This window comes from Malus domestica, chromosome 03 (genome assembly GCF_042453785.1).
Source record: "Malus domestica chromosome 03, GDT2T_hap1".
NCBI lineage: Eukaryota > Viridiplantae > Streptophyta > Magnoliopsida > Rosales > Rosaceae > Malus > Malus domestica.
This window is the reverse complement of record NC_091663.1, coordinates 37,462,971-37,486,373: the sequence shown is the minus strand read 5'-3', so window position 1 is coordinate 37,486,373 and position 23,403 is coordinate 37,462,971. Positions and strand designations below refer to the sequence as shown.

The following is a 23,403-nucleotide window of genomic DNA, read 5'->3' as shown; positions in this document are numbered from 1 at the left end:
AATTTCGGTATGTGCGCTCTCAATTTTTTTATTTTTTATTTTCTCAAACAGGAAAAGTACTTTTCTGTTTTTATTTTACATTCCAGTTATTTTTTCTTCGAAAGGAAAAATGAGATAATACCAAAAAGAGAAATACACAGACAACATTCTGGTTAAAATTCAGTTAATGTGATTTTTTTGCATCCCCACCTTACGTAATGAACTCATTCCCCCATTGTATAATGTATTTTCACAGTAAAAAATTTGTAATTGAAACCATTCAATCTCTTAATCTTCATTTGAAGATCATTTCAACAAAAAATCATTCACATCGGAATCGTTTAATCATCTAAATATATTAAATAAATCAACAGTTCATCATAAATATGCTATTTGGTATCTACATCGTTGAACATTTGAATGATTAAACGATGTTTGTTTTGAATGATTTTTTTCAAAGTTGATTTTCAAAAAACAATTAAGAGATTGAATAGTTTCGATTATGAAATATTTATGATGAATATATGTTATAAGTGGATAAATAAGCTTATTTAAGGAAAATGCAATAATTATCCTTTTTTTCATCAGCTGGGAGATAGTAATTAGAAATTCGAAGTTGATACCTCTTCTGATATCAAAATTTAAACTTGTAATCTCATCAATGCGCACGGTTGATACCTCATTTTTCACATCCAACCTGTGCATGACAAACCCTGTCGTCTATCACTAAATCCTTCAATTGCTTAGGGATTACTAATCCTACTTAATATCTATTAAGATCTATACGTGTGAACAACGAGAGTAGGCAAATCTCATGTATGCGCATTGTATTTGCAATTTACGAAACATAAAAGAAAGAAAAAAATCCTAATAGATCAATATCAAAATACAAACGTAGTACAATTTCAGCTCCATTCATTTCAGCTAACTGATCTCATCAGACTCCCAATACAGTTCTGCAATGATGGCATGCCATGTCGAATAATCTTGAAAATTTTAACAAAACACTCTTGGTACTATTCACTTTTAACGAAAAATCACATTTTTACCTTTAACTGGCACTATTCACTATACCTTTAAAAAGGGTTTTTCGTTAAAAGATAAATTTTTTTAGACTTTTCGTTAGTTTTCCTAATAATCTTATCTACTCAAGCTAAGCTCCAAACAGAGTCCGAGCTACAACAAAAGAGTAAATGGAACCTAGGTTCAGCAAGGTAAAATGTAGACAAATCTTGGCAGATGGCGCTGCTGCGGTTGATGAAGCAACCAATGATGTACTCCCAAGAAAAGCTCGAAACGACCTTCAATAGAAACATGTTATTTCCATAGTTGAGTGGCTTCCCACTCACTGATATTTCAAATGGCATCAATGAATCGGATGTCAAAAGAAATGGGATTAATCTGCCACACATTTATGTTTGCGTATTCCTCTAAACATTGTTTCAGTTGGGCTTCACTGTATCCCTGTTCAAAAGCAAACATTCCACAAGGCTTAAGACAAAATAGATAGAAGTTCGAACATGATTATATAATTATATTTATCACTTTCAAGTTTTGTACTAGTTGTTTGACATGATAAGCAGTGCAGTTGGATTTGCATTAGATCCACTTATATAGGTTGGCATTCAATTATTTATCTGAACATCGTTCACAAGATGCTTAAAGTTGAGTTGCAAAAACTAACCTTCCTAGAAATCAGATTTAGTGCATGTGCATAGCTCACATCCTGCTTGCCCGTCGTCTCAGACTCATCTCGCAAAATTGAATAGATATCTCCAATAGGATCCAGACCAGATTTCTGGCGATCATCTGAGTACAAAGAGAACTTCGACATATGCATCAGCCTTAATGCCTCATCCACATCAGATTGAGCCACAGTTTCAGAATGTCGGAGTCTTGCTATTGCCTGTAAGCAAAAGAAGTTAGTTTGTCTGTTGCGTGATCAACACACCCTGTAAAGTATAAACATCTATTGCTTCCTTCTTCAGATGAGCATTTCCGAGTAACCCATCCAACAAACCAAGAAAATCTATTTATCTATAATACCCAAAAAAGCATACTAGATTTCCATGCTAGATAATTCTTCCTCTACTTATGGACGCAGTTTCTTGAGCAACCCATAAAATGGGTAAAAGATGGTACAAACAATACTGCTACATATTACCTTTTTACAATTCCAACCTAAACATCTGACCCACTCCATACACAGAAAGGTTCCGCTTAAATACGCACCATTTAGGTCGTAACACTCTTAAATTGGGTGGCTTTCCCTCTGCCTGATGAAGATGGCAGAACCCAAACCCTATGCCTATGTAGGTGGCTTGAAACCATCAATTTTGCCACCTCAGTCAACTTTGATGCTCTGTATATATTGTTGTATCATTTCTTGCCATCTCATTCTATTGTGATACACAGCATATATTTGCGGAACCACATTTATTTAAATGAAAAAATGAAAGGCAGGACTTACAGCTGATATTCGAAGAATGCTGAGCAGAGTTCTCACAGTTGTATAGGAATGGGGTGCATTCGATTTAGCTTCTTCTTGCCGAATGCTAGAGTAGGCACTAGCAATATACTCCTCAAGTTCCTGTGGGACTGAAGGAGACAATCTTCTCACTGCAGAAATATATGCCCTGAAAAAAATCATAAAAGAAAGGATCTTATCAGAAAGTACCACTAATCAGCAGACTTGAAAACAAGGATTTAAGTAGCTTTACAAATTACAAGTTCTATACAGAAAAATCATACTCGTTTGCATGGAAAAGTGATCAATAGAAAACAACAACAACAAAGCCTTTTCCCACTAAGTGGGGTCGGCTATATGAATCCTAGAACGCCATTGCGCTCGGTTTTGTGTCATGCCCTCCGTTAGATCCAAGTACTCTAAGTCTTTTCTTAGAGTCTCTTCCAAAGTTTTCCTAGGTCTTCCTCTACCCCTTCGGCCCTGAACCTCTGTCCCGTAGTCACATCTTCGAACCGGACCGTCAGTCGGCCTTCTTTGCACATGTCCAAATCACCAGAGCCGATTTTCTCTCATCTTTCCTACAATTTCGGCTACTCCTACTTTACCTCGGATATCCTCATTCCCAATCTTATCCTTTCTCGTGTGCCCACACATCCCACGAAGCATCCTCATCTCCGCTACACCCATTTTGTGTACGTGTTGATGCTTCACCACCCAACATTCTCTGCCATACAACATCGCTGGCCTTATTGCCGTCCTATAAAATTTTCCCTTGAGCTTCAGTGGCCTACGACGGTCACACAACACGCCGGATGCACTCTTTCCATCCAGCTCGTATTCTATGGTTGAGATCTCCATCTAATTCTCCGTTCTCTTGCAAGATAGATCCTAGGTAACGAAAACGGTCGCTTTTTGTGATCTTCGCTAGATTGCTCCGGTCATTAGTGTGGATAAGTATATAAATGGATAGAGATAGGAAAGCAAACACAAGATGTACGTGGTTCACCCAGATTGGCTACGCCCACGGAATAGAAGAGTTCTCATTAATTGTGAAGGGTTTACACAAGTACATAGGTTCAAGCTCTCCTTTAGTGAGTACGAGTGAATGATTTAGTACAAATGACATTAGGAAATATTATGGGATAATGATCTCGTAATCACGAAACTTCTAAGTATCGGAGTGTGGTGTCGTCTTGACTTGCCTTATCTGTCTCATAGGTAGATGTGGCATCTTCTCTGGAAGTACTCTTCCTCCATCCAGGGGTGGTATCTTTAACTGGTGGAGATGCACAAGGTAATGTATCAATTTCACTTGAAGCTTACTTGTAGTTTCAGGCTTGGTCAAGCGCGATACAAACCATGTAGTAGGAGTCCCCCAAGTCGCCGAGCTAGGGGGTCTGCTGAAAGAGGTGACAGACAAGGTAAGCAATCAGAGCTCCGACTGATTGTTCACCTTCTCCCCATCTTGCAGCAGCATGAAGGATAAAGAGAAGAAAAATGAGAAGAGATGATATGAGATACTTTTGCTTTTGAAGAAGTAACTTTCCACAGGCTTATTCTTGAACTGAGCTGGAGGGTTTTCTGGTTTCCTCCAGAGTATAAGGCCGACTGAAGAATTTGAGGGTCAAAACAAGTCCATCAAATCTAGAGTACGTTCCACCCTGCTGATATGGGATACTTTTGCTTTTGACAGAGTAATGGATGTATCGGCACGTGTGCTGTTACGCTTGTCTCCACATGCTTCCTTGTATCCTTCGCACTTGCCCTATCTGTTCCTCGAGCAGATGCGGAATCTTCCCTGGAAACATAAGATGATGAAGATGAGTACTCGAGAGCAATGCCAGGTAAGTAATCAGGTAAGGGGTTCCAGGCAGTCAGTTCCTGGCTGGAAGCTTGATTCCAAGTACTGACTGATTGCTCTCTTTCTCCTTGTCTTGCAGGTAAAAACAAGGCCAAAAGAAAAAACAGGGAAAAAGCATGATATGGGATACTCTTGCTTTTAACCCTGATGATGAGATATTCTTGCTCTAGTATAGCTTGTTTGCAGAGGTATTATCGGGGGGAAAGAAAGCTGAATATTTCAAAAGGCTTTGTTGGGAGTGCCCTCTCAGATATGATGAAGGGTTGAGCATTTTTGCAGGTCTGCCTGTCCGTTGGGGATGGAGGTCGACATATATAGGAGTCTCCCTAACAACAAGTAGTAATGCTATTCCTTTACCCTGCTTGGTCATAGCACGGTAGTGGAAGCTGCCAGTTTCACATGTTTTAACTCTGTCAGAGCACTTTGAAAAAGTGGTCTGTGGTATCTGGCTCTCGAGATTCGGAGAACGATGCCTCTTCGATTTTTGAGAAAGCAATCATGCTGGGGGTCTGACTCTCGAGATTCGGAGAGCAGTGTCTCTTCGATTTTTGAGGAAGTAATCATGTTGGGAGTCTGGCTCTCGAGATTCGGAAGGCGGTGCCTCTTCGATTTTGGAGCAAGCAATCTTGTTGGGAGTGTTGTCTCGAATGTGAGTAAAGGTTGGACATGTTTGCTAGTCTACCTTGCCACGAAGCACAAAGGTTGACACACAGGGACTTTCCAATTATCCAGCAATGGTACTGTTCCTTTACCCTCTCTTCGATTTTGAGAAAGTAGTCATGTTGGGAGTCTGGCTCTCGAGATTCGGAAGACGGTGCCTCTTCGATTTTGGAGCAAGCAATCTTGTTGGGACTGTTTTCTCGAATGTGAGTAAAGGTTGGGCATGTTTGCTAGTCTACCTTGCCACGAAGCACAGAGGTTGACACACAGGGACTTTCCAATTATCCAGCAGTGGTACTGTTCCTTTACCCTTGTGGGTAATAATATGGTAGCTAGACCTTCAAAATTTATGTGTCTAAACTTTGTTAGTGCTGTTTCTTTGCTATTCTTTTACCTTTCTTGGTCAGAGCGATGTAGTGGGAGCTGCAAGCTTCACGTGCTCAACTTTGGCAGAGAACTTTGGCAAAGTGATCTGTGGTACCCATGAGTTATTGTTGCGTGTGGGAAGTGGGTGATTGAACAGTAAGATTCATGTGCTTTCTACTTCACCAGAAGTCTTCGACAAAATGCCCATAATTTCTGCAAAGCTGAGTGTGCGTGTGACAGGTGCTGACAAGGCTAGAAAAGTAGGTGCCTCTTCGATTTCTGAGATCGGCCCTCGTGGTCTCTGAGCAGCCCAGCTTTTGAGAAAGCGAGCGCCTCTTCGATTGATTCGGAGAACGGTGCCTCACCGATTTTTGAGAAAGCAATCATGCTGGGGGTCTGGCTCTCGAGATTCGGGGAGCAGTGTCTCTTCGATTTTTGAGAAAGTAATCATGTTGGGAGAGTGGCTCTCGAGATTCGGAGGGTGGTGCCTTTTCGATTTTGGAGCAAGCAATCTTGTTGGGAGTGTTTTCTCGAATGTGAGTAAAGGTTGGGCATGTTTGCTAGTCTACCTTGCCACGAAGCACAGAGGTTGACACACAGGGAAGTGGGTGATTGAACAGTAAGATTCATGTGTTTTCTACTTCCCCAGAAGTCTTTGACAGAATGCCCATAATTTCCGCAAAGCTGAGTGTGCGTGTGACAGGTGCTGACAAGGCTGGAAAAGTAGGTGCCTCTTCGATTTCTGAGATCGGCCCTCGTGGTCTCTAGGGAGCCCAGCTTTTGAGAAAGCGAGCGCCTCTTCGATTTCTGAGATCGGCCTTCGTGGTCTTTGAGCAGCCCAACTTTTGAGAAAGCAAACGGCTCTTCGATTTCTGAGATCAACCCTCGTGATCTCTAAGCAGCCCAACTTTTGAGAAAGCAAACGCCTCTTCGATTTCTGAGCAGGCGCCTCTTTGATTTCTGAAGCTCCGTCGAGTGCAGATTTTTATAGAGGCTGGCATTAAGTTCCAAAGCACACTTGAATCTCCACCAGTAGAAGCTTCATTCTTGCACTTCTAATATCTTGATTTGTCCGACCTCTTCTCTCTTCAACACCTTTGAAAATGTCTGGCCCCTCCGACCGTCGTTTTGACTTGAACCTTGTTGAAGAGGCAGCCCCGCCTTCTCCAGACAACATATGGCGCCCATCCTTCGTCTCCCCAACTGGTCCTCTTACCGTTGGGGATTCCGTGATGAAGAATGATATGACCGCTGCGGTGGTGGCCAGGAACCTTCTCACTCCCAAAGATAACAGACTACTTTCCAAACGGTCTGATGAGTTAGCTGTTAAGGATTCGCTGGCTCTCAGTGTTCAGTGTGCAGGTTCTGTGTCTAATATGGCCCAACGCCTATTTGCTCGAACCCGCCAAGTTGAATCATTGGCGGCTGAAGTGATGAGTCTTAAACAGGAGATTAGAGGGCTCAAGCATGAGAATAAACAGTTGCACCGGCTCGCACATGACTATGCTACAAACATGAAGAGGAAGCTTGACCAGATGAAGGAAACTGATGGTCAGGTTTTACTTGATCATCAGAGATTTGTGGGTTTGTTCCAAAGGCATTTATTGCCTTCGTCTTCTGGGGCTGTACCGCGTAATGAAGCTCCAAATGATCAACCTCTGATGCCTCCTCCTCCTAGGGTTCTGTCCAGTACTGAGGCTCCAAATGATCCCCCTCCGGTGCCTTCTCTTTCTGGGGCTCTACCGACTGCTGAGACTTCTCCTAAGCAACCTTTGTGAAGGCTCCCTCTTGTGTGTTTATTTTGACTCATGTATATGTACATATTTGTAGCTTATCGGGGATATCAATAAATAAGCTTTCCTTCATTTCAACGTATTGTGTTAAATACACCAAAGCCTTCTTCGCTAAGTTCTTTGAATTTTCTTTTGTTGAAGCTTGTATGTTGAAGCTTTCTGAGTGGAGCATGTAGGTTGGGGTAGTGTTCCCTTAATTTCCCGAGTGAGGAAAACTTCTTGGTTGGAGACTTGGAAAATCCAAGTCACTGAGTGGGATCGGCTATATGAATCTTAGAACGCCATTGTGCTCGATCCTGTGTCATGTCCTTCGTTAGATCCAAGTACTCTAAGTCTTTTCTTAGAATCTCTTCCAAAGTTTTCCTAGGTCTTCCTCTACCCCTTCGGCCCTGAACCTCTGTCCCATAGTCGCATCTTCTAATCGGAGCGTCAGTAGGGCTTCTTTGCACATGTCCAAACCACCGTAACCGATTTTCTCTCATCTTTCCTTCAATTTCGGCTACTCCTACTTTACCCCGGATATCCTCATTCCTAATCTTATCCTTTCTCGTGTGCCCACACATCCAACGAAGCATCCTCATCTCCGCTACACCCATTTTGTGTACGTGTTGATGTTTCACCGCCCAACATTCTGTGCCATACAGCATCGCCGGCCTTATTGCCGTCCTATAAAATTTTCCCTTGAGCTTCAGTGGCATACGGCGGTCACACAACACGCCGGATGCACTCTTCCACTTCATCCATCCAGCTTGTATTCTATGGTTGAGATCTCCATCTAATTCTCCGTTCTTTTGCAAGATAGATCCTAGGTAACGAAAACGGTCGCTCTTTGGTATTTCTTGATCTCCGATCCTCACCCCTAACTCGTTTTGGCCTCCATTTGCACTGAACTTGCACTCCATATATTCTGTCTTTGATCGGCTTAGGCGAAGACCTTTAGATTCCAACACTTCTCTCCAAAGGTTAAGCTTTGCATTTACCCCTTCCTGAGTTTCATCTATCAACACTATATCGTCTGCGAAAAGCATACACCAAGGAATATCATCTTGAATATGTCCTGTTAACTCATCCATTACCAACGCAAAAAGGTAAGGACTTAAGGATGAGCCTTGATGTAATCCTACAGTTATGGGAAAGCTTTCGGTTTGTCCTTCATGAGTTCTTACGGCAGTCTTTGCTCCTTCATACATATCCTTTATAGCTTGGATATATGCTACTCGTACTCCTTTCTTCTCTAAAATCCTCCAAAGAATGTCTCTTGGGACCCTATCATACGCTTTTTCCAAATCTATAAAGACCATGTGTAAATCCTTTTTCCCATCTCTATATCTTTCCATCAATCTTCGTAAGAGATAGATTGCCTCCATGGTTGAGCGCCCTGGCATGAACCCGAATTGGTTGTCCAAAACCCGTGTCTCTTGCCTCAATCTATGCTCAATGACTCTCTCCCAGAGCTTCATTGTATGACTCATTAGCTTAATACCCCTATAGTTCATGCAATTTTGTACGTCGACCTTATTCTTGTAGATAGGCACCAAAGTGCTCGTTCGCCACTCATTTGGCATCTTCTTCGTTTTCAAAATCCTATTGAAAAGGTCAGTGAGCCATGTTATACCTGTCTCTCCCAAAACTTTCCACACTTCGATTGGTATATCGTCTGGGCCTATTGCTTTTCTATGCTTCATCTTCTTCAAAGCTACAACCACTTCTTCCTTCCGGATTCGACGATAAAATGAGTAGTTTCTACACTCTTCTGAGTTACTCAACTCCCCTAAAGAAGCACTCCTTTCATGTCCTTCATTGAAAAGATTATGAAAATAACCTCTCCATCTGTCTTTAACCGCGTTCTCTGTAGCAAGAACCTTTCCATCCTCATCCTTGATGCACCTCACTTGGTTTAGGTCCCTTGTCTTCTTTTCCCTTGCTCTAGCTAGTTTATAGATATCCAACTCTCCTTCTTTGGTATCTAGTCGTTTATACATATCGTCGTAAGCCGCTAACTTAGCTTCTCTGACAGCTTTCTTCGCCTCTTGCTTCGCTTTTCTATACCTTTCACCATTTTCATCGGTCCTCTCCTTGTATAAGGCTTTACAACATTCCTTCTTAGCCTTCACCTTTGTTTGTACCTCCTCATTCCACCACCAAGATTCCTTTTGGTGTGGGGCAAAGCCCTTGGACTCTCCTAATACCTCTTTTGCTACTTTTCGGATACAACTAGCCATGGAATCCCACATTTGGCTAGCTTCCCCCTCTCTATCCCACACACATTGGGTGATTACCTTCTCTTTGAAAATGGCTTGTTTTTCTTCTTTTAGATTCCACCATCTAGTTCTTGGGCACTTCCAAGTCTTGTTCTTTTGTCTTACTCTTTTGATATGTACATCCATCACCAACAAGCGATGTTGATTAGCCACGCTCTCTCCTGGTATAACTTTGCAATCCTTACAAGTTATACGATCCCCTTTCCTCATTAGAAGAAAATCTATTTGTGTTTTTGACGACCCACTCTTGTAGGTGATCACATGTTCTTCTCTCTTCTTAAAGAAGGTGTTGGCTAAGAAGAGATCATATGCCATTGCAAAATCCAAGATAGCTTCCCCATCCTCGTTTCTCTCCCCAAAACCATGGCCACCATGAAAACCTCCATAGTTGCCTGTCTCCCTGCCCACGTGTCCATTTAAATCTCCTCCTATAAATAACTTCTCCGTCTGAGCAATTCCTTGCACCAAGTCTCCAAGATCTTCCCAAAATTTCTCCTTCGAACTCGTATCCAACCCTACTTGAGGTGCGTACGCACTAATCACATTGATAAGTTCTTGTCCTATTACAATCTTGATTGCCATGATTCTATCTCCTACCCTCTTGATATCTACAACATCTTGTACCAAGGTCTTGTCCACGATGATGCCAACACCGTTTCTCGTTCTATTTGTGCCCGAATACCAAAGTTTAAACCCTGAGTTTTCTAGATCCTTTGCCTTACTACCAACCCACTTAGTTTCTTGTAGGCACATAATATTTATCCTTCTCCTCACCATAACTTCCACTACTTCCATAGATTTTCCCGTTAAGGTTCCTATATTCCACGTTCCTAAACGCATTTTGCTCTCTTGAACTCTACCCTTCTGTCCTAGCTTCTTCACCCTCCCCCGTCTAATAGGATCAAAGTACTTCTTTTGTGTGTCCCGGGTAAAGTTGATAGGAGCATATGCTCCCAAACAACTTTGAGTGGAGTCGTTCGAAAAGAAGTTTCTATGGCCCCCTTGCTCATTTAACACTGCATCCGGGTGCCGATGGAGATACAGCGACCCTTGCTCACTTATCACTGTGCTCGGGCCACACAGCGCGCCACTTACGGGTGACGCCCTAGCTTTAGCGCGATTTTGTTCTGGATTCATTTTCATAAGGATTCGACGTGATCATGGAGTGCCGGCTGTCGACTACCTGACGCCCTCCCCCTCCTCCTTTATCCGGGCTTGGGACCGGCCATGTAAGACATAGGCGGAGTTGTGATCAATAGAAAGACTAAAACAAAAGAGAAGATCCCAAAATCGGTACTACTGAGCTTTCCATGGTAAAAGTGATGAGAAATTTACCGAATAACAGATGGCTCAAGTGGAGTGAAACCAAGAGCCGGAGATTCTTTATTCTGATGAACATAGACAACATGCCTAGCCATCTCAAGATCACTATCCATATCTGCTCGATCCAGGATTAACCATAAAAGATCAAATCTTGACAAAAGGGCCGGTGGAAGATTAATGTTTTCAGCAGGAGTTCTACGTAGGTCATATCTCCCCCTTCAAGAATATATATAAAACTACAGTAAGAGTTTGCAGAGATTTTACACAGAAGGTTAGCTTCCAGCAGTGGAAAAGGCACCACATAATTAGAGCAATATGATTTAGAAGAGAAGTGACAAGGAGTAATGCCCTATATGAACCAGATTAAAAATAAGTAGAAAGATTTTTACCATGCTGGATTAGCTGCAGCAAGAACAGCAGTTCTTGCATTCAAGGACGTAGTGATCCCAGCCTTGGCAATGCTGACAGTCTGCTGCTCCATAACTTCATGTATGGCTGTACGATCTAATTCATCCATCTTATCAAACTCGTCAATAGCACATATTCCCATATCCGCTAGCACCTGAAATGAGTTAATACTTCCACAATTCAACATCCAGAAACACACAAAAAATAATCATAAAGAAAGCCTAATAGAGAACTATGGGGAGTCTGATCTAATTAGGGATTATACAGTGAATTGGTTATGGATTGACTCCTGAAAACTGGTTAGGTTTTACTTCCCCTCTTCACTTTCTAGCTATTGCTTCTGCATCAAAGGCACACACTGGTATGATGCAATAAAAGTTTAACATTAAGAACTCTCGAGTATTATGCATTTATTTGGCAAGTATTTACTGGTTTGTAATTTTGTATCCTCTTCCACTCATACAACATGGAAAAATAAACATATATATATATATATAACTGAAAGGAGCATTTGTATCTCACCAATGCTCCTCCTTCCAGGACCATTTCATTTGTGACGGGATCTTTCTGAACAGCAGCAGTTAGACCAACTCCACTGCTTCCTTTGCCAGTTGTATATACTCCCCTGGGTGCTACATTAATTATGTGTTTGAGAAGCTGGCTCTTTGCAACTCCAGGATCACCCATCAGACAAATATGTAAATCTCCTCTAATCTGCATTTGGAAGGAGAATGTATTATGAACTCTTGTGGTCCTATCGTGCAAATGATAAAACATGCTATGACTGGTCTACTTTATCACAGACATGATATGAGCTTTGGAAATTATCCTAAAAATAGAACATTTGGCTTGGGAATCCCATCTTATAAAGGAAGGAGACAAATTGCAAACTGAAACTTAATTGACATAACCATTAACCAGTGACCAGGACATGTAAGTGCCAGGTCAGGAAGCTGCAATAGAGGGAAGGAAGAAGGGAAGACTGCTGATCTTTCACTTCAATGTAGAGGATACATCCAAATGATACCCATAATCTTGTGAATAAAAATTCTCAGAAGGATAAGCAAAATTCAATTTAACAATGTGTAATTGAGTCAGATGGCATCTGGTAACATTGAGAACTTACCTTCATTCCATCTTTTAGTTTCCTGTGAGGAGCGCCCACTAGGAGCAGAAGCAGAGCCTTTTTGATATCTTCATGCCCGTATATTTCAGGTGCCAAAGATCGAGCCAGCTTTTCATATATGTTACCATCCTCAGCCAAACGTGCAACTTGTTCTTCCTCATCTCCTATAAGTTCATAACTGTGGCATAACTCAAGTTAGTACACAACACTTTTTTTCACCTAAGAATTAAAGAGGTTTATCAATGTAAGTAAAAAGAACAATACGTTTAGCAAAAATTGTACCACAAGCACCAGATAAACCCTATGTTAAGAGTTGAAAAGATGGGAACAATATATAGTACAAGATTTGTACGAAAAGTAATTTAGTCAATTACACAAGTATCGATGATTTTGTTGACTGAGAACTGATAAACGAAATGCATAAACCGATGACAAAATTGTACTGAACATGGAATAGTGGCTTACTCTTCATATTTTTTCTTAGTATGTGTGATGGACATGGCTTCTAAGTAAGTATCAGCAACTAAGCCAGCCCGCATTGCTCTGAAACCAGTATAAGGAATAGGAAGAAAAATCCCAGATAGTTTCACAACATCACCCGGAGCTACCTAATGGTGTTGAGGAAGAGGCGCATGCAAATTCAAAGAAAATAGTTATAATCAGTTAAGTAGAAGCAGGATGTCATCGCTTCCTGCAGTCATGTGAAGCGGAAGCCCCCCTGTCTACCCCATTGCAAGGGATTCATTCAAAACTGTAAATTTAAGTTTAAAATACTTTATGATAATTAACATAGAAGTATTCAACCTTTCTTGTGAGTTCACCCCGGAAGTGAACGGTCATTGTCCGTGGAATATGGCCTTTTGGAACATCTTCAGACAACTCTTGTATCTTTGCCTGAAATTGAACCACATCTAACTATATCACAGAAGAGGATGATAAACGCTACTGTTGAAAAAAATTAATGCAAAACCATATTCTAATACAGCTGTCCCCGTGTTATTAAATAATTGTGACTAAATCGGCATAAGGTACCTCCTGAAATTTCAAGAACTTTGATGCCCTGAGTTGAAGAATAAGGTTCCCCTTTGTTCTATTTGTTATACAACGCCTGGATGGGCATTCAAAAAGTGGCATAAAGACTCGGGCAGTTACTTCCTGTTAGGCACAAAAAGAATTCATTAGTCAACAAAAGTGGCTTTAAAGAAACTAGGCACAAGGATAGGCGCAGTGGCATTGAATAAATTATACTCCAAAAGGGAGAGAAATAAGAAGGTTTGAAATATGTTGAGTATGTATGGGTTTGTAGCTAGCAACAAATGTTTCAAAATACGCTGAATACCCAAACTGTATTATGGCTTAGTGGCAATCAAATGGCTGAACAAAAGGATTGTGTCTAAGTACCTGGTAAATCTCAAAACCACATTCTTCACATGTATAGACAGCTACCTGCATCAATGGCTTAACATCTGAACACCGCGTCACAATACCTGATATCCTTACAAGCTGACCAATATGTGAAGCCTTGACCTCCCTAATTGCATATGGCTTCACCTTTCCACTTGAAGATGCTCTTATGTAAACTTCACTAGAATACATATGAAAAAACACTAGTAAATTCAAACATCATAGAAAGCTTCACTACAAATGGAAGTTGAAGCATATGAAACTTATTAATAAACTACAACCGAAGACATGGAATAGATGTAAAAGAAAGTTACCAATATGAATCTGAGATAAACCTCTGTTGAACTTACATCGTACCAGCATATTTTCAAAACATATACTGCAAACCAAACTAGCTAATACCTTTAACAAAATCGACGTTCATTTACTAATGAGTCATGAATAACAAACTACTAAACACAATAGTTAAACCCGAAACAGGAGGTGTATCAGTGTGACCACACAATTCAGTGAATTCACACATTTAGACCGAAATTTCATTCAAACAAGCACAACCGGAATTAGGATTTTGCTTTGAACTCACAAGTAGCGCTTGATTTCAGGAGGCATCTTCTGGTGTGGATCCGGACCATCCATATTCTCTGGTCCATCATCAGACCTTTGAGTCATGAGTATGTCATGATCATCATCTGTAAATGCCTCTGTGGGCTCCGGCATAAGCTCATCAATAGCATCAGCAAAAATACCAATATAACGCCGAGTATTTTCTTGAACTCGATTGCGGAATTCTTCATCCAATTCTGCGTACTGCATAACACAAATTAACAATTGATTTCGTATAAGAAAATCAACAACTCATTCACAAATAATAATAATAATAATAATTAGGTCTTTGCAACAAAATCCCAAAAGGCATAGGCGGAACTCACACTAAACAAGTCCTCAATATCAATCTCGATAGCTCGAAATTTGCGGTTTGCAACTTGTTGCTGAAAAGTAAAAAACATTTAGATATTGCTGCTGAATAGTCAAATAATTCAGAAAAAATGAATCCGGCATTCAATCCAACGGCAAATTAGGGTTTTCAGACCGTACTATCAAAGCTTACAAGAAAATGTGGTAAAGAAGAAGAGGGATACTCACAAGGATGCGCATGTATTTGGGTTCGCCATTCGAATCGGGAAAGTTGGAAAGAAAATCCTTGGCGAGCTCTGTCAAAAATAAAAATGAAAAATAACAAATATTAAATCGAGTATTGACGGAGGATAGAGAGAGAGAGAGAGAGAGAGAGATCGGTAGACGAAAACTGACCTTTTTCAGCGCTGAAGTCGATGTCCTTCATGGTTGCCGGCAATTGGAGAGAGGGGGAGAGCAAGAGACACACAGACTGAAAAGTAAATGAGAGCTCAGATTTGGCGGCAAAAGACGGATACAGGCGAAGGTTTTGGCGGGAAAATAAGGGGAGGGTAATTTCTTTTCATTGAGCTGGGCCAAGGCCGTAAAAGAAGGCCCATTAGTAGGGCCGGCCCAAGCTCCAAGTAATCGGTTCAACCGTTCAAGATTAATTGAAGAGAGATGAGAGTCAAAAAGAATATAATTTTTTATAATTGAGTTGTCTTGACTCTTGTGTTTGTTTACAAGCAATTTGGCCTTGCCTTGTGTTATATAGTGAACAATATCCGGAAAGTTATGGGTTCATTTGAAAGTAGTTTTAAAATATCTGAAAGTGTTTTTAGTGAAAATGATTTTGGAACCAATTTAGTAAAAATACAAGTAAATCATGAAAAATCACTTTAGTATGTCACGTAAGAAGTGCATAATTGGTGTTTCTGGCAAGCACTTTAAGTGCTTTTGAAACCCGAAAACATTTTTTCTAAAAGCACTCCCAATCATTTTTAAAGCAGTCTAAACGAACACTATATCTCTTGTCAAGGAAATTTTGTGCGCTTCTAAAAAGGCTTCAAGGAAAAGTTTCATACTAACAATTCTCTGGTCTCAAGAATTGGTCTCAAATTTAAAGAAATTTGTGTTTATTGATATCATCGTCGTATTCGGTTACCAAACCGTCATGTCACGTACAAAATGGGGAGGAAATAGAGTGTCATTTCAAGCAAAGGGAATTCTTTGTAATTTCACAAAACCTCAACGGAGGCAAAACAATGGACTCTATACCAAAATACTTCATTTTCCGGGCCGTTCAACTGCAGCCTTGAAGCACTTCCGGATGCGGAGGATGATATTCCAGTGCCAAACCATCTTGCCTCTGTCAAACTAGCTGTAACAAGAAAAATCACTCTTCAGAAATACATCTCACTTAAATCGAAGAATCAAATAAGAAACTAAAGGCAAGTTTTAAAGAATAAAGCATGGTACCATACAATGAAAGGTCGCAAAAATCTTCTGTACCTCAAGACAATCGCTACGGAGAGATTGGCTTCTGTTCCCTGGTCTTAGCCAACTTCAATTGTGTAAGTTTGTCCAAGATGGCGGGCTCTAAAGGAATTGGGTCAAGACAACGCTCAGCTGCTGCAACAATCACCTGCTCGATAGAAATAAGTCAAAACCGATTATTTATGGAGAGAGGTGAAGGAGATCTCAGGCCTCAACCATTCAAAAGTTGGGGCCAATAAAATAGATATGAACTAAGATGGAGAATCTATATGAAGTTACGAGGTTCAGGATGGAGAGCCAAGATTATTTTCTATATACCTCGTCCAGCAGAAAGTCAACGGCAGCTTCATCTTCTGCCATTTCCTTTAAAGGAGTCCTTAGGAACTGTATATCCAACTGAATTTGCTGGAATCCGCTCCTATTAAAAGTTTGGAGTCTGACAAATTCTTGCAAGCTTTTAAGGCAAAGTTTTACCAAGGTCGTTACCACCGACTCCTGCAATTTGCAAGCACAGTCAGTTCATGTTGTTCCTATACCAGTACCAATACTGGTTCAAGCAACAACTAGTTCATTACCTGCGTAAAATCAACTTTCGTAAATATTTCAACTTTTTGCTTAAAAAGTTTTGCTAGATGGGTTTCCAACAGCTGGCTTCTAGCCCTCTGGGTGTTTGACCGACTTAATTTTTCCTCTCGTAATGGGTTGCTCCGAGATGAGGCAGTGCTTCCGTTGCTGTCAGCCCGGCGATGTCTGCGAATGCCTTGGGGCAAAATCTGCTTAACTTCACTTCTAATTGCTTCCAACTAACACAGGAAAGAAAGGAATGAAATGTGCAGAGCAGCTGACAACAAATAATAGATTTAACAAACAAGGTACCAAACGAGTTCTCTCAACTTGACTCTTATTCCAAGAGAGTATTAAATGGCAGGGGGAAACAAATTATGTACTGACCTCTTGAAGAAATAAATCAACAAACATATGAACTTCGCGGGGTTCCTTGTGCTGCAAAAATGTTGAACAATATAGACAAATTAAAAGTACTTACAGGGTAGTAAGTTTAATCCTTTCTTAATAGTTTAGTGCAAATGATATACTTCCTATTATTCAAATATTGCCTAACAAAAAGTGTACCTGGACCCAATTTGGTGTTGTGAACCTCTTCTTTAAGAGAACTGATATCCGCTGAGTTCTCATATTTATGTACTGAAAAGAGAAGATCAAAACATTATATGTTATCAAACTTTTGTCTGCATAATAGATAAAAGTGGTTTGATCATGGTAGCCCAATGAATAAAATGCATTTTGAATAACCCTACAATGTGCAGAAACTTTTCACCCGCTGAGCGGAAAATCCGACAGATTTCTCCAGGAATGAAAGTAGGTCCGTATTCATAGCCTCTAACACCACCACCAGAAAAGGAAGCAGCTATTTCCTGACAATTAGAATATGAAACTTCAATACAAACCCCTGAGGACATGGAAAGAAGTATAACTCGGGTATTGATATTTTTTAAGGAACAAAACATAGTTGTTATTAGTTGGCTACTTGCCTCGGTGATTCTTGGGATGGCATTTTGTTCAATGAAAACAGAAACTTGGGCCAGCACGAGGACAAGCCCAGCCAGAACTTTGTCATCTTGTATTCCCTCTGTCAAACCTTGATCTTGACTGGCTGAGCTATTCTTTCCTGAAAGCAAGAGAAAGTGACCTTCAAGTGCCCTGAAGAAGTCTTGAAACCCTTCTTGGACCCAATCAACAATCAAGTCTTTCAGTTTAACCAGCAGTTCCAAATTATCATCTAGAAGTTGGCGGAAGTCCTGAAATGAAATGATAGAATAAAGAGATAAGCATCCACTTTTCCCCCTTCTGATTAGTAAAATAGCCTTGCATTTTGCAATGGGGAGAAGGAGGATGAACTTAACAGCAAGAGACGAAAAAAATATATTATAGAAATGCAAAAATTTTAAATGGGAAAATGTTTAGACCCATGTTCCAAAAACACCAAAACAAATTAAAAATAGCTGCCGCATATGCCAGTGCATTCAACCATGACCTTCAGGAAGCATGTGTGTCCAAAAACACATTAGCAAATCGCTACCATTCGAACAATCATAGGCTAGAAATGTATATTAATATCTATATAGAAGGAATTATAAACAGTTTCAGTTTCAGCTTCAGCTCTACTGGCAACACAGGAATCATCTATCATGTGTACATCCGGTACAAAAGAGAGATGAAGCTGTAAATTGATGCAAGCTTAGTTTACGTGCAATAACATAGACTACTTAGTATCTCATACATTACCAGTAAGACATCCATGCTGCCTTGGAGCACTGCCTTTTTTCCGCCCTCCAGAGCAACTTGTAAGGAATACTCTTCTCTGTCCTTCTGTCTAGTGTGGGCTTTTGTGAGGGCATCTGCCAGTTCAAACAAATTCAACTCAAGTTACTCAACACAGGGATAGCATAAAAAGATAGAAGTTTAAACAGAAAAACATGGCCTTGGATAGGGCCAAATGTTGGCATAAAAGAATCCATCTTGACCCTAATTAGTTGAGCTTGAGAATCAAGATTACGGTTTAAGAATCAAAAGAACTTAAGAACAAATAACTCACAAACTAAGAAATAATAACCTGAAATGTTGTTTAGGAGATGAGAAAATTTGTTGCTAACATATAGTTTCACAGTAACCCGAGCAGCCTGAAGAACACAGATTAATCTGTATGCTTAAAAACCATCCTTCAACAGTAACAAGAAAATAAAATCTACTATGATTCCTGAGTGTGAAAGAAAAATTCAAACTTTATTATAAAGATACATTGAAATAAAACTAAAAGGGAGACCTCCAGAGAATAATCGGAGAGAGCAGCCTCATTTAACACATCATCCATCAGAAGTACATCTCTCCATATAATCCCTGCATGCAGATGGGCTTTTGTTAAAGTTCTCATAATATAACAATACCCAACTAAATACTTAAAATAGAACAAATGGTGATGAATTGATGGATTTTTATAGTGTTAAAGTCTCCATTTGTTAAAGGAGGGGTAGATGTAGAGCAGTGTTAAGGATGGTGTACTAGCACATTGGTCATACTTACAAAGAACTCCTAGTAGATCTGCTGACCAGATTTCTGTCTTTATGTATTGCTCAGTGGTTTTGAAGTGCCTAAACAAACAGCAATTACATTCCGTGAGCAAACTGCTACCGTACAACAAAGTATTTTAAATTAAGAAACTCCCTTACCCGGCAACCAAGTCTTGTGCAAGCTTGGTTAGTTGCGTATCCGAATCAGGAAATATTACGCGATAAGCACGGACAGCCTCCGCAAACTCACGAACAGAAGTCTAAATTGAGTGCAAATAAGTTAGTGATTCATCAGTGCAGTTATAAGTTACAGACATTGAAGAGAAAGAGGGAGAGCGAGCAGAGAGTAATCATGAAGCACTAGGGGGAAAACTTAATGCCTATTTAAGTTGAATAGAAACTTTTGGTACAAGTACTATGTTCGTCTAAATTTAACCTATTTCTCTCACTTTGTTCTAATATCTTTAAAGGTGTAAATAATCACTCTCCAACAATTTTAAGATGCATACTTCATGCAGTGAGTTTATTGTTAACTACAAATCAGGTACATACATAGATGTGCCAAAACCAGCCAGTCTCGAGAGAACTTGGTTTACCAATGTAAATGGTTATTATATTTTATAACTAAACAACAGTAAGAGCCTTTGCAACATAAATTGCATCATAAATTGACTTATATCACATCATAAGGTGAAAGAACAATTTCCATTAGATGCTCATACACAAAGTTTTTTGGGGGTTCTTTTCAGTTCAAGTCGTCACACACAACTTGCCAAAGATGAAAAACCAAAATGATGCTCCACTAGTCCACTGTCAGATACTCACCTCATGTGCAGTAGCAGGAACTGTGTCAGTAGAAGGATCATTGGAATCCAGTGAAGCATTGCCTATATCTTCTATCTTAAGCTGAAGGCCAGCAACAGATTGTTCCAACTTCTCAAGCAACTTCACCTTTAAGCTGTCAACCTGCCAAATGCAAGCAATATGTCATCAGGCGAAAAAAAGATTATTGGAATTTTCTTTTCAATGCATTTTCTTTGTTGCGATTCTTCTTGTGAACAAAAAATGTCCACATCCATGCCTTCACTTACTAAGAAATTTAAAATACATTAGGACTTGAAGAACAAAAAAACAGGATAACCTATTTTTGAAATGTCTACCAATTTCCTGTGAGTATTGTTCACACAATTTAACTGTAACAATATAATATTGAATACGTTTTTTATGGTTAAAGCCATGATGTGTTAACACGGTAATATGTAATCTAAATGGCAAACTTAAATAAAAGTGCAGTACAGACTGGGAAATCCAATTGCTTAAGAAGCACAGCAGCCTCAGCTCTTGCTTGTATAGATTCAGAATCTGAGAACAGCTTTCCCTGAAAAGAATAATTTGAAAAATCATAAGACAAGTTTTCCAACAGCACACATCCAGTTGCAGTCAGTAAGTTATTCGGCATGAAATTATGATTTTAAACATTAACTTTAACAACATCTCAGATGGTGACTGTCCATTCTTCTGTCAAAGTATGCTTAAGAAAGTACAGTAATATGACACAGATACACAATAAATGGCTAATAAGAAATAGCTTGATAGCTAGTGAAAAATGTCATGCCTTGATTCATAACTTTTACTTCATCTAATAGGATACAGCTTACTCATGAGCATAAACATCTCACTCACATGACTCACAGCAATCCCAAGAGCTCGGAGAGCTTATTTTAGGACGACACATGCATCATATTACTGAAACATTGTATTCATCCAAGGGAATGTTTCCCACACGTTTCAAGCAGTGGCCTTTCATGAAAAGAGATTACATGGCAGTACCTGAATGTTACATCTTAAAACTAATCCTGTGTCCAAGATATAGGCACAATCCTAACATACTGCATAATCCCTTACCAATATTGATGCTAATACTTCAACCAAAAACTGCATAACGCCTATCCATGTATTAAAGCAAATGGAGTTATATATTATATGCCCCTAACATATAAACTATGACACCATCCAACTAAAAATTACTACCTCGACTGCAGAAACTTAACAAGAACCCCCAAGAGAAACGTTGCAAGGGAAGTAAGGATAAGACATCTACTTGTTTCTTGTTAGGTATGGGTAGAGAGAAAAACCAGTCTCGCCATATTATAAAATGGAAAGAAAGAGAAAGAAAAAAGGATAAACCTGCAAATTCTTGATAATTATGGTCACAGCTTCTTCAGATGCTCGCTTACAATCCTGGAATGAGGAGTCTCCATATGCCTAATTGTGGACAGCCACAAAGAAACAAGATACAATGTAAATAAAACTCCACACAAAGGTAAACTCTGGTCCTGAATGCAAAAGATCATAAGAGATAGAAATTACCTTAAATATTGGTATTGCTCCTGTATAAAATTTGACCGCATCAGCATATGCTTCTGATTTGATACACTTCCCGAGCCTAGCAGGTAGATCATATATGAACTGCCGTTCCACAAAAAAAAAAATTTATGTAACCCACAAGGCCAGACACTGAAATTAAAACTGAAGTGTCATGAAGTCACACATATATTGCTCGCCAACCTGAACTTTACGAAGAAGGTTGCGTGTGCGATGCAACTTTTCTATGTGTTCCCTCTTCTCAGAAAGAGAAGTGTTGACCCCATCACTTCTAGATTGCACAGACATTATCTGCAATCATTGTCAATGTGAAGTAAGCTACTATTACACTCCTTTTTTCCTTCTTTTTCCTCTGAAAACAAAAACATAGCTTGAGCGAGACTCAGTTAAAGTATAAACAATTGGACGTACCTTCTCAAGGAGCTGTTCCATATTTGCCTCCATCCCCACAATATTACTTTTCATCCTGTTGGAAAAATTATCCAAGACCAGAACATTATAAGAGACTCTTGGTTATATTATCTACAAGCTGAAACATGATAAATGATATGGTGGGTAGCAGAAATTTCGTCAACATGTAAATATAGACATATAAGTAAAAAAAAATAAAGACTTACTGTTTAATAGTATCTGTCGCGCTAATAAACTTGTTGTAGTTCTCGTATACTAACATTTGTAAGTCAGTATCAAGATTCTTTATCTCAGCAGCCATCTGAACATGTCTCTGTAGAAGCCCTTCCAAGTTTGATTTGTGTACCTGCAAAGTTCATAAAACTCTAAATGCTGATTCAAAGTTCGAATTTCTGCCTCATATTTGACAACAAAATCAGCGTATTATGATCATTCAATATACAAATGCCACAAATCACGCACAATCAACTTATTGGAGAAAACATACATCACCATATGAAATCAACAACATTCCTACAAAGTCCTCTACCCTAATTCTGAACCAAATGCCCGTCTCCAATTCTGCTACGAAAACCAACGGTTCGTTCCACTCCACAAAATTCCCTGCTCAATTCAAAACAACTTGATGACATTTTTTTGAGCAGCCACTAATTCCATTTTTCACCTCTACAAACTTCGATACGACGTAAATATTCATAAATTTCCAGACACAGCCTTCCAATTCAACCTTAAATCTGCCCTAATTACCAGTAACGATTACGAATGTCCCAAAATTAAGTAAACAAAACAGCTGAATCAATCATGTATTTGGTAAAAGATAAGAGTTGGAGATCGTACGAGGAGATGCATGTACTGGTCGGGATCGAAGGAGGTGGAGTTGATGGCATCGAGAGTGGCGTACTTGGACGATGACTTAGAGTCGGGAGACGACAGCGAAGGGTCAGGGGAGTAGAAGCTCGACAGCAGATCCCTCATCCTCTTCGCCTTGTCGTCCAGCGGCACCTCGTCCACATCCATTTCTACTTTTCTTCTTCTTCTTCTTCCTCAACCTTCAGCCTCTGTGATCCGAGATTTGGCGCCGCTGGAATGTAACCGGAATTTTGTAACAGGATACAGTTATGATTTTGTTAAACGACGTAGACCTTTTGACTATTTGAACCCTTACATACCTTTGTAATGAATTTTTATTAGTTTTTATTACTCCTCTGCAAATTTTTAAGAAATGACAACTTCTATAATTATCTTCGAGAAATGTTCAGCGATTCATTTAAAATTGAGACTCTTCGTGTATTATCTGTCATTTTATAATTTTAAGATTTACATGAAAATTGAAATTAAACTGTGACGTGATAGATTAGAATTCATAAAGAGTCAATTTTGAAAGAATCTCTTTAGCATTAATTTGCTTTACTATGGCTTGAAGAAGATTAGAGAGAGTAATTGCAATTACGACTTTTTCTTTTTTGCACTAACTTATCAGAG

At 39.6% G+C, this 23,403-nt stretch overlaps 2 protein-coding genes across 3 annotated transcripts; both read right to left on the bottom strand.

The window, feature by feature from the left end:
* Positions 1–874: 874 nt before the first annotated feature.
* Positions 875–15,092, bottom strand: LOC103408168 (DNA replication licensing factor MCM7). Its single transcript, XM_029100449.2, has 15 exons — positions 14,960–15,092; positions 14,792–14,859; positions 14,578–14,637; positions 14,232–14,455; positions 13,646–13,829; positions 13,277–13,399; positions 13,049–13,138; positions 12,710–12,852; positions 12,245–12,422; positions 11,641–11,832; positions 11,100–11,272; positions 10,723–10,926; positions 2,450–2,615; positions 1,664–1,885; positions 875–1,443 (listed from the first exon to the last, which is right to left on the bottom strand). Exons 1-15 carry the CDS (start codon positions 14,988–14,990, stop codon positions 1,336–1,338), a joined length of 2,166 nt encoding a protein of 721 aa, XP_028956282.1. The 5' UTR covers positions 14,991–15,092; the 3' UTR covers positions 875–1,335.
* Positions 15,093–15,661: 569 nt separating this feature from the next.
* On the bottom strand, positions 15,662–23,161 carry LOC103408142 (vacuolar protein sorting-associated protein 51 homolog). 2 transcript variants are annotated; one of them, XM_017324930.3, is made up of 21 exons: positions 22,759–23,161; positions 22,128–22,267; positions 21,922–21,976; positions 21,694–21,801; positions 21,496–21,594; positions 21,313–21,390; positions 20,426–20,503; positions 19,951–20,091; positions 19,285–19,385; positions 19,139–19,206; positions 18,882–18,955; positions 18,672–18,738; positions 18,344–18,456; positions 17,590–17,856; positions 17,356–17,472; positions 17,171–17,242; positions 16,991–17,041; positions 16,615–16,842; positions 16,358–16,534; positions 16,055–16,187; positions 15,662–15,923 (listed from the first exon to the last, which is right to left on the bottom strand). In XM_017324930.3, the coding sequence occupies exons 1-20, from the start codon at positions 22,936–22,938 to the stop codon at positions 16,068–16,070; spliced, it is 2,334 nt and encodes a 777-aa protein (XP_017180419.3). In that variant the 5' UTR covers positions 22,939–23,161; the 3' UTR covers positions 15,662–15,923; positions 16,055–16,067. The 2 variants fall into 2 exon arrangements, with proteins under 2 accessions (XP_017180419.3, XP_008345230.3); XM_008347008.4 differs by having other exon boundaries at positions 16,027–16,187; positions 22,759–23,083.
* Positions 23,162–23,403: the final 242 nt, after the last annotated feature.

What these genes read in the sequence shown, in the direction of transcription:
- LOC103408168 (XM_029100449.2), bottom strand. Translation starts at nt 14,990, where the DNA reads ATGAAGGACATCGACTTCAGCGCTGAAAAAG. An exon ending in CCAAATACATGCGCATCCTT is followed by an intron (nt 14,638 to 14,791) that starts GTGAGTATCCCT and finishes TTTACTTTTCAG; the next exon opens with CAACAAGTTGCAAACCGCAA. An exon ending in GCTGCAGCTAATCCAGCATG is followed by an intron (nt 10,927 to 11,099) that starts GTAAAAATCTTT and finishes ATATTCTTGAAG; the next exon opens with GGGGAGATATGACCTACGTA.
- LOC103408142 (XM_017324930.3), bottom strand. Translation starts at nt 22,938, where the DNA reads ATGGATGTGGACGAGGTGCCGCTGGACGACAAGGCGAAGAGGATGAGG. An exon ending in TCTCCTAAACAACATTTCAG is followed by an intron (nt 18,457 to 18,671) that starts GTTATTATTTCT and finishes TTGAACTGGCAG; the next exon opens with ATGCCCTCACAAAAGCCCAC. An exon ending in TTGATTTATTTCTTCAAGAG is followed by an intron (nt 16,843 to 16,990) that starts GTCAGTACATAA and finishes TTCCTGTGTTAG; the next exon opens with TTGGAAGCAATTAGAAGTGA.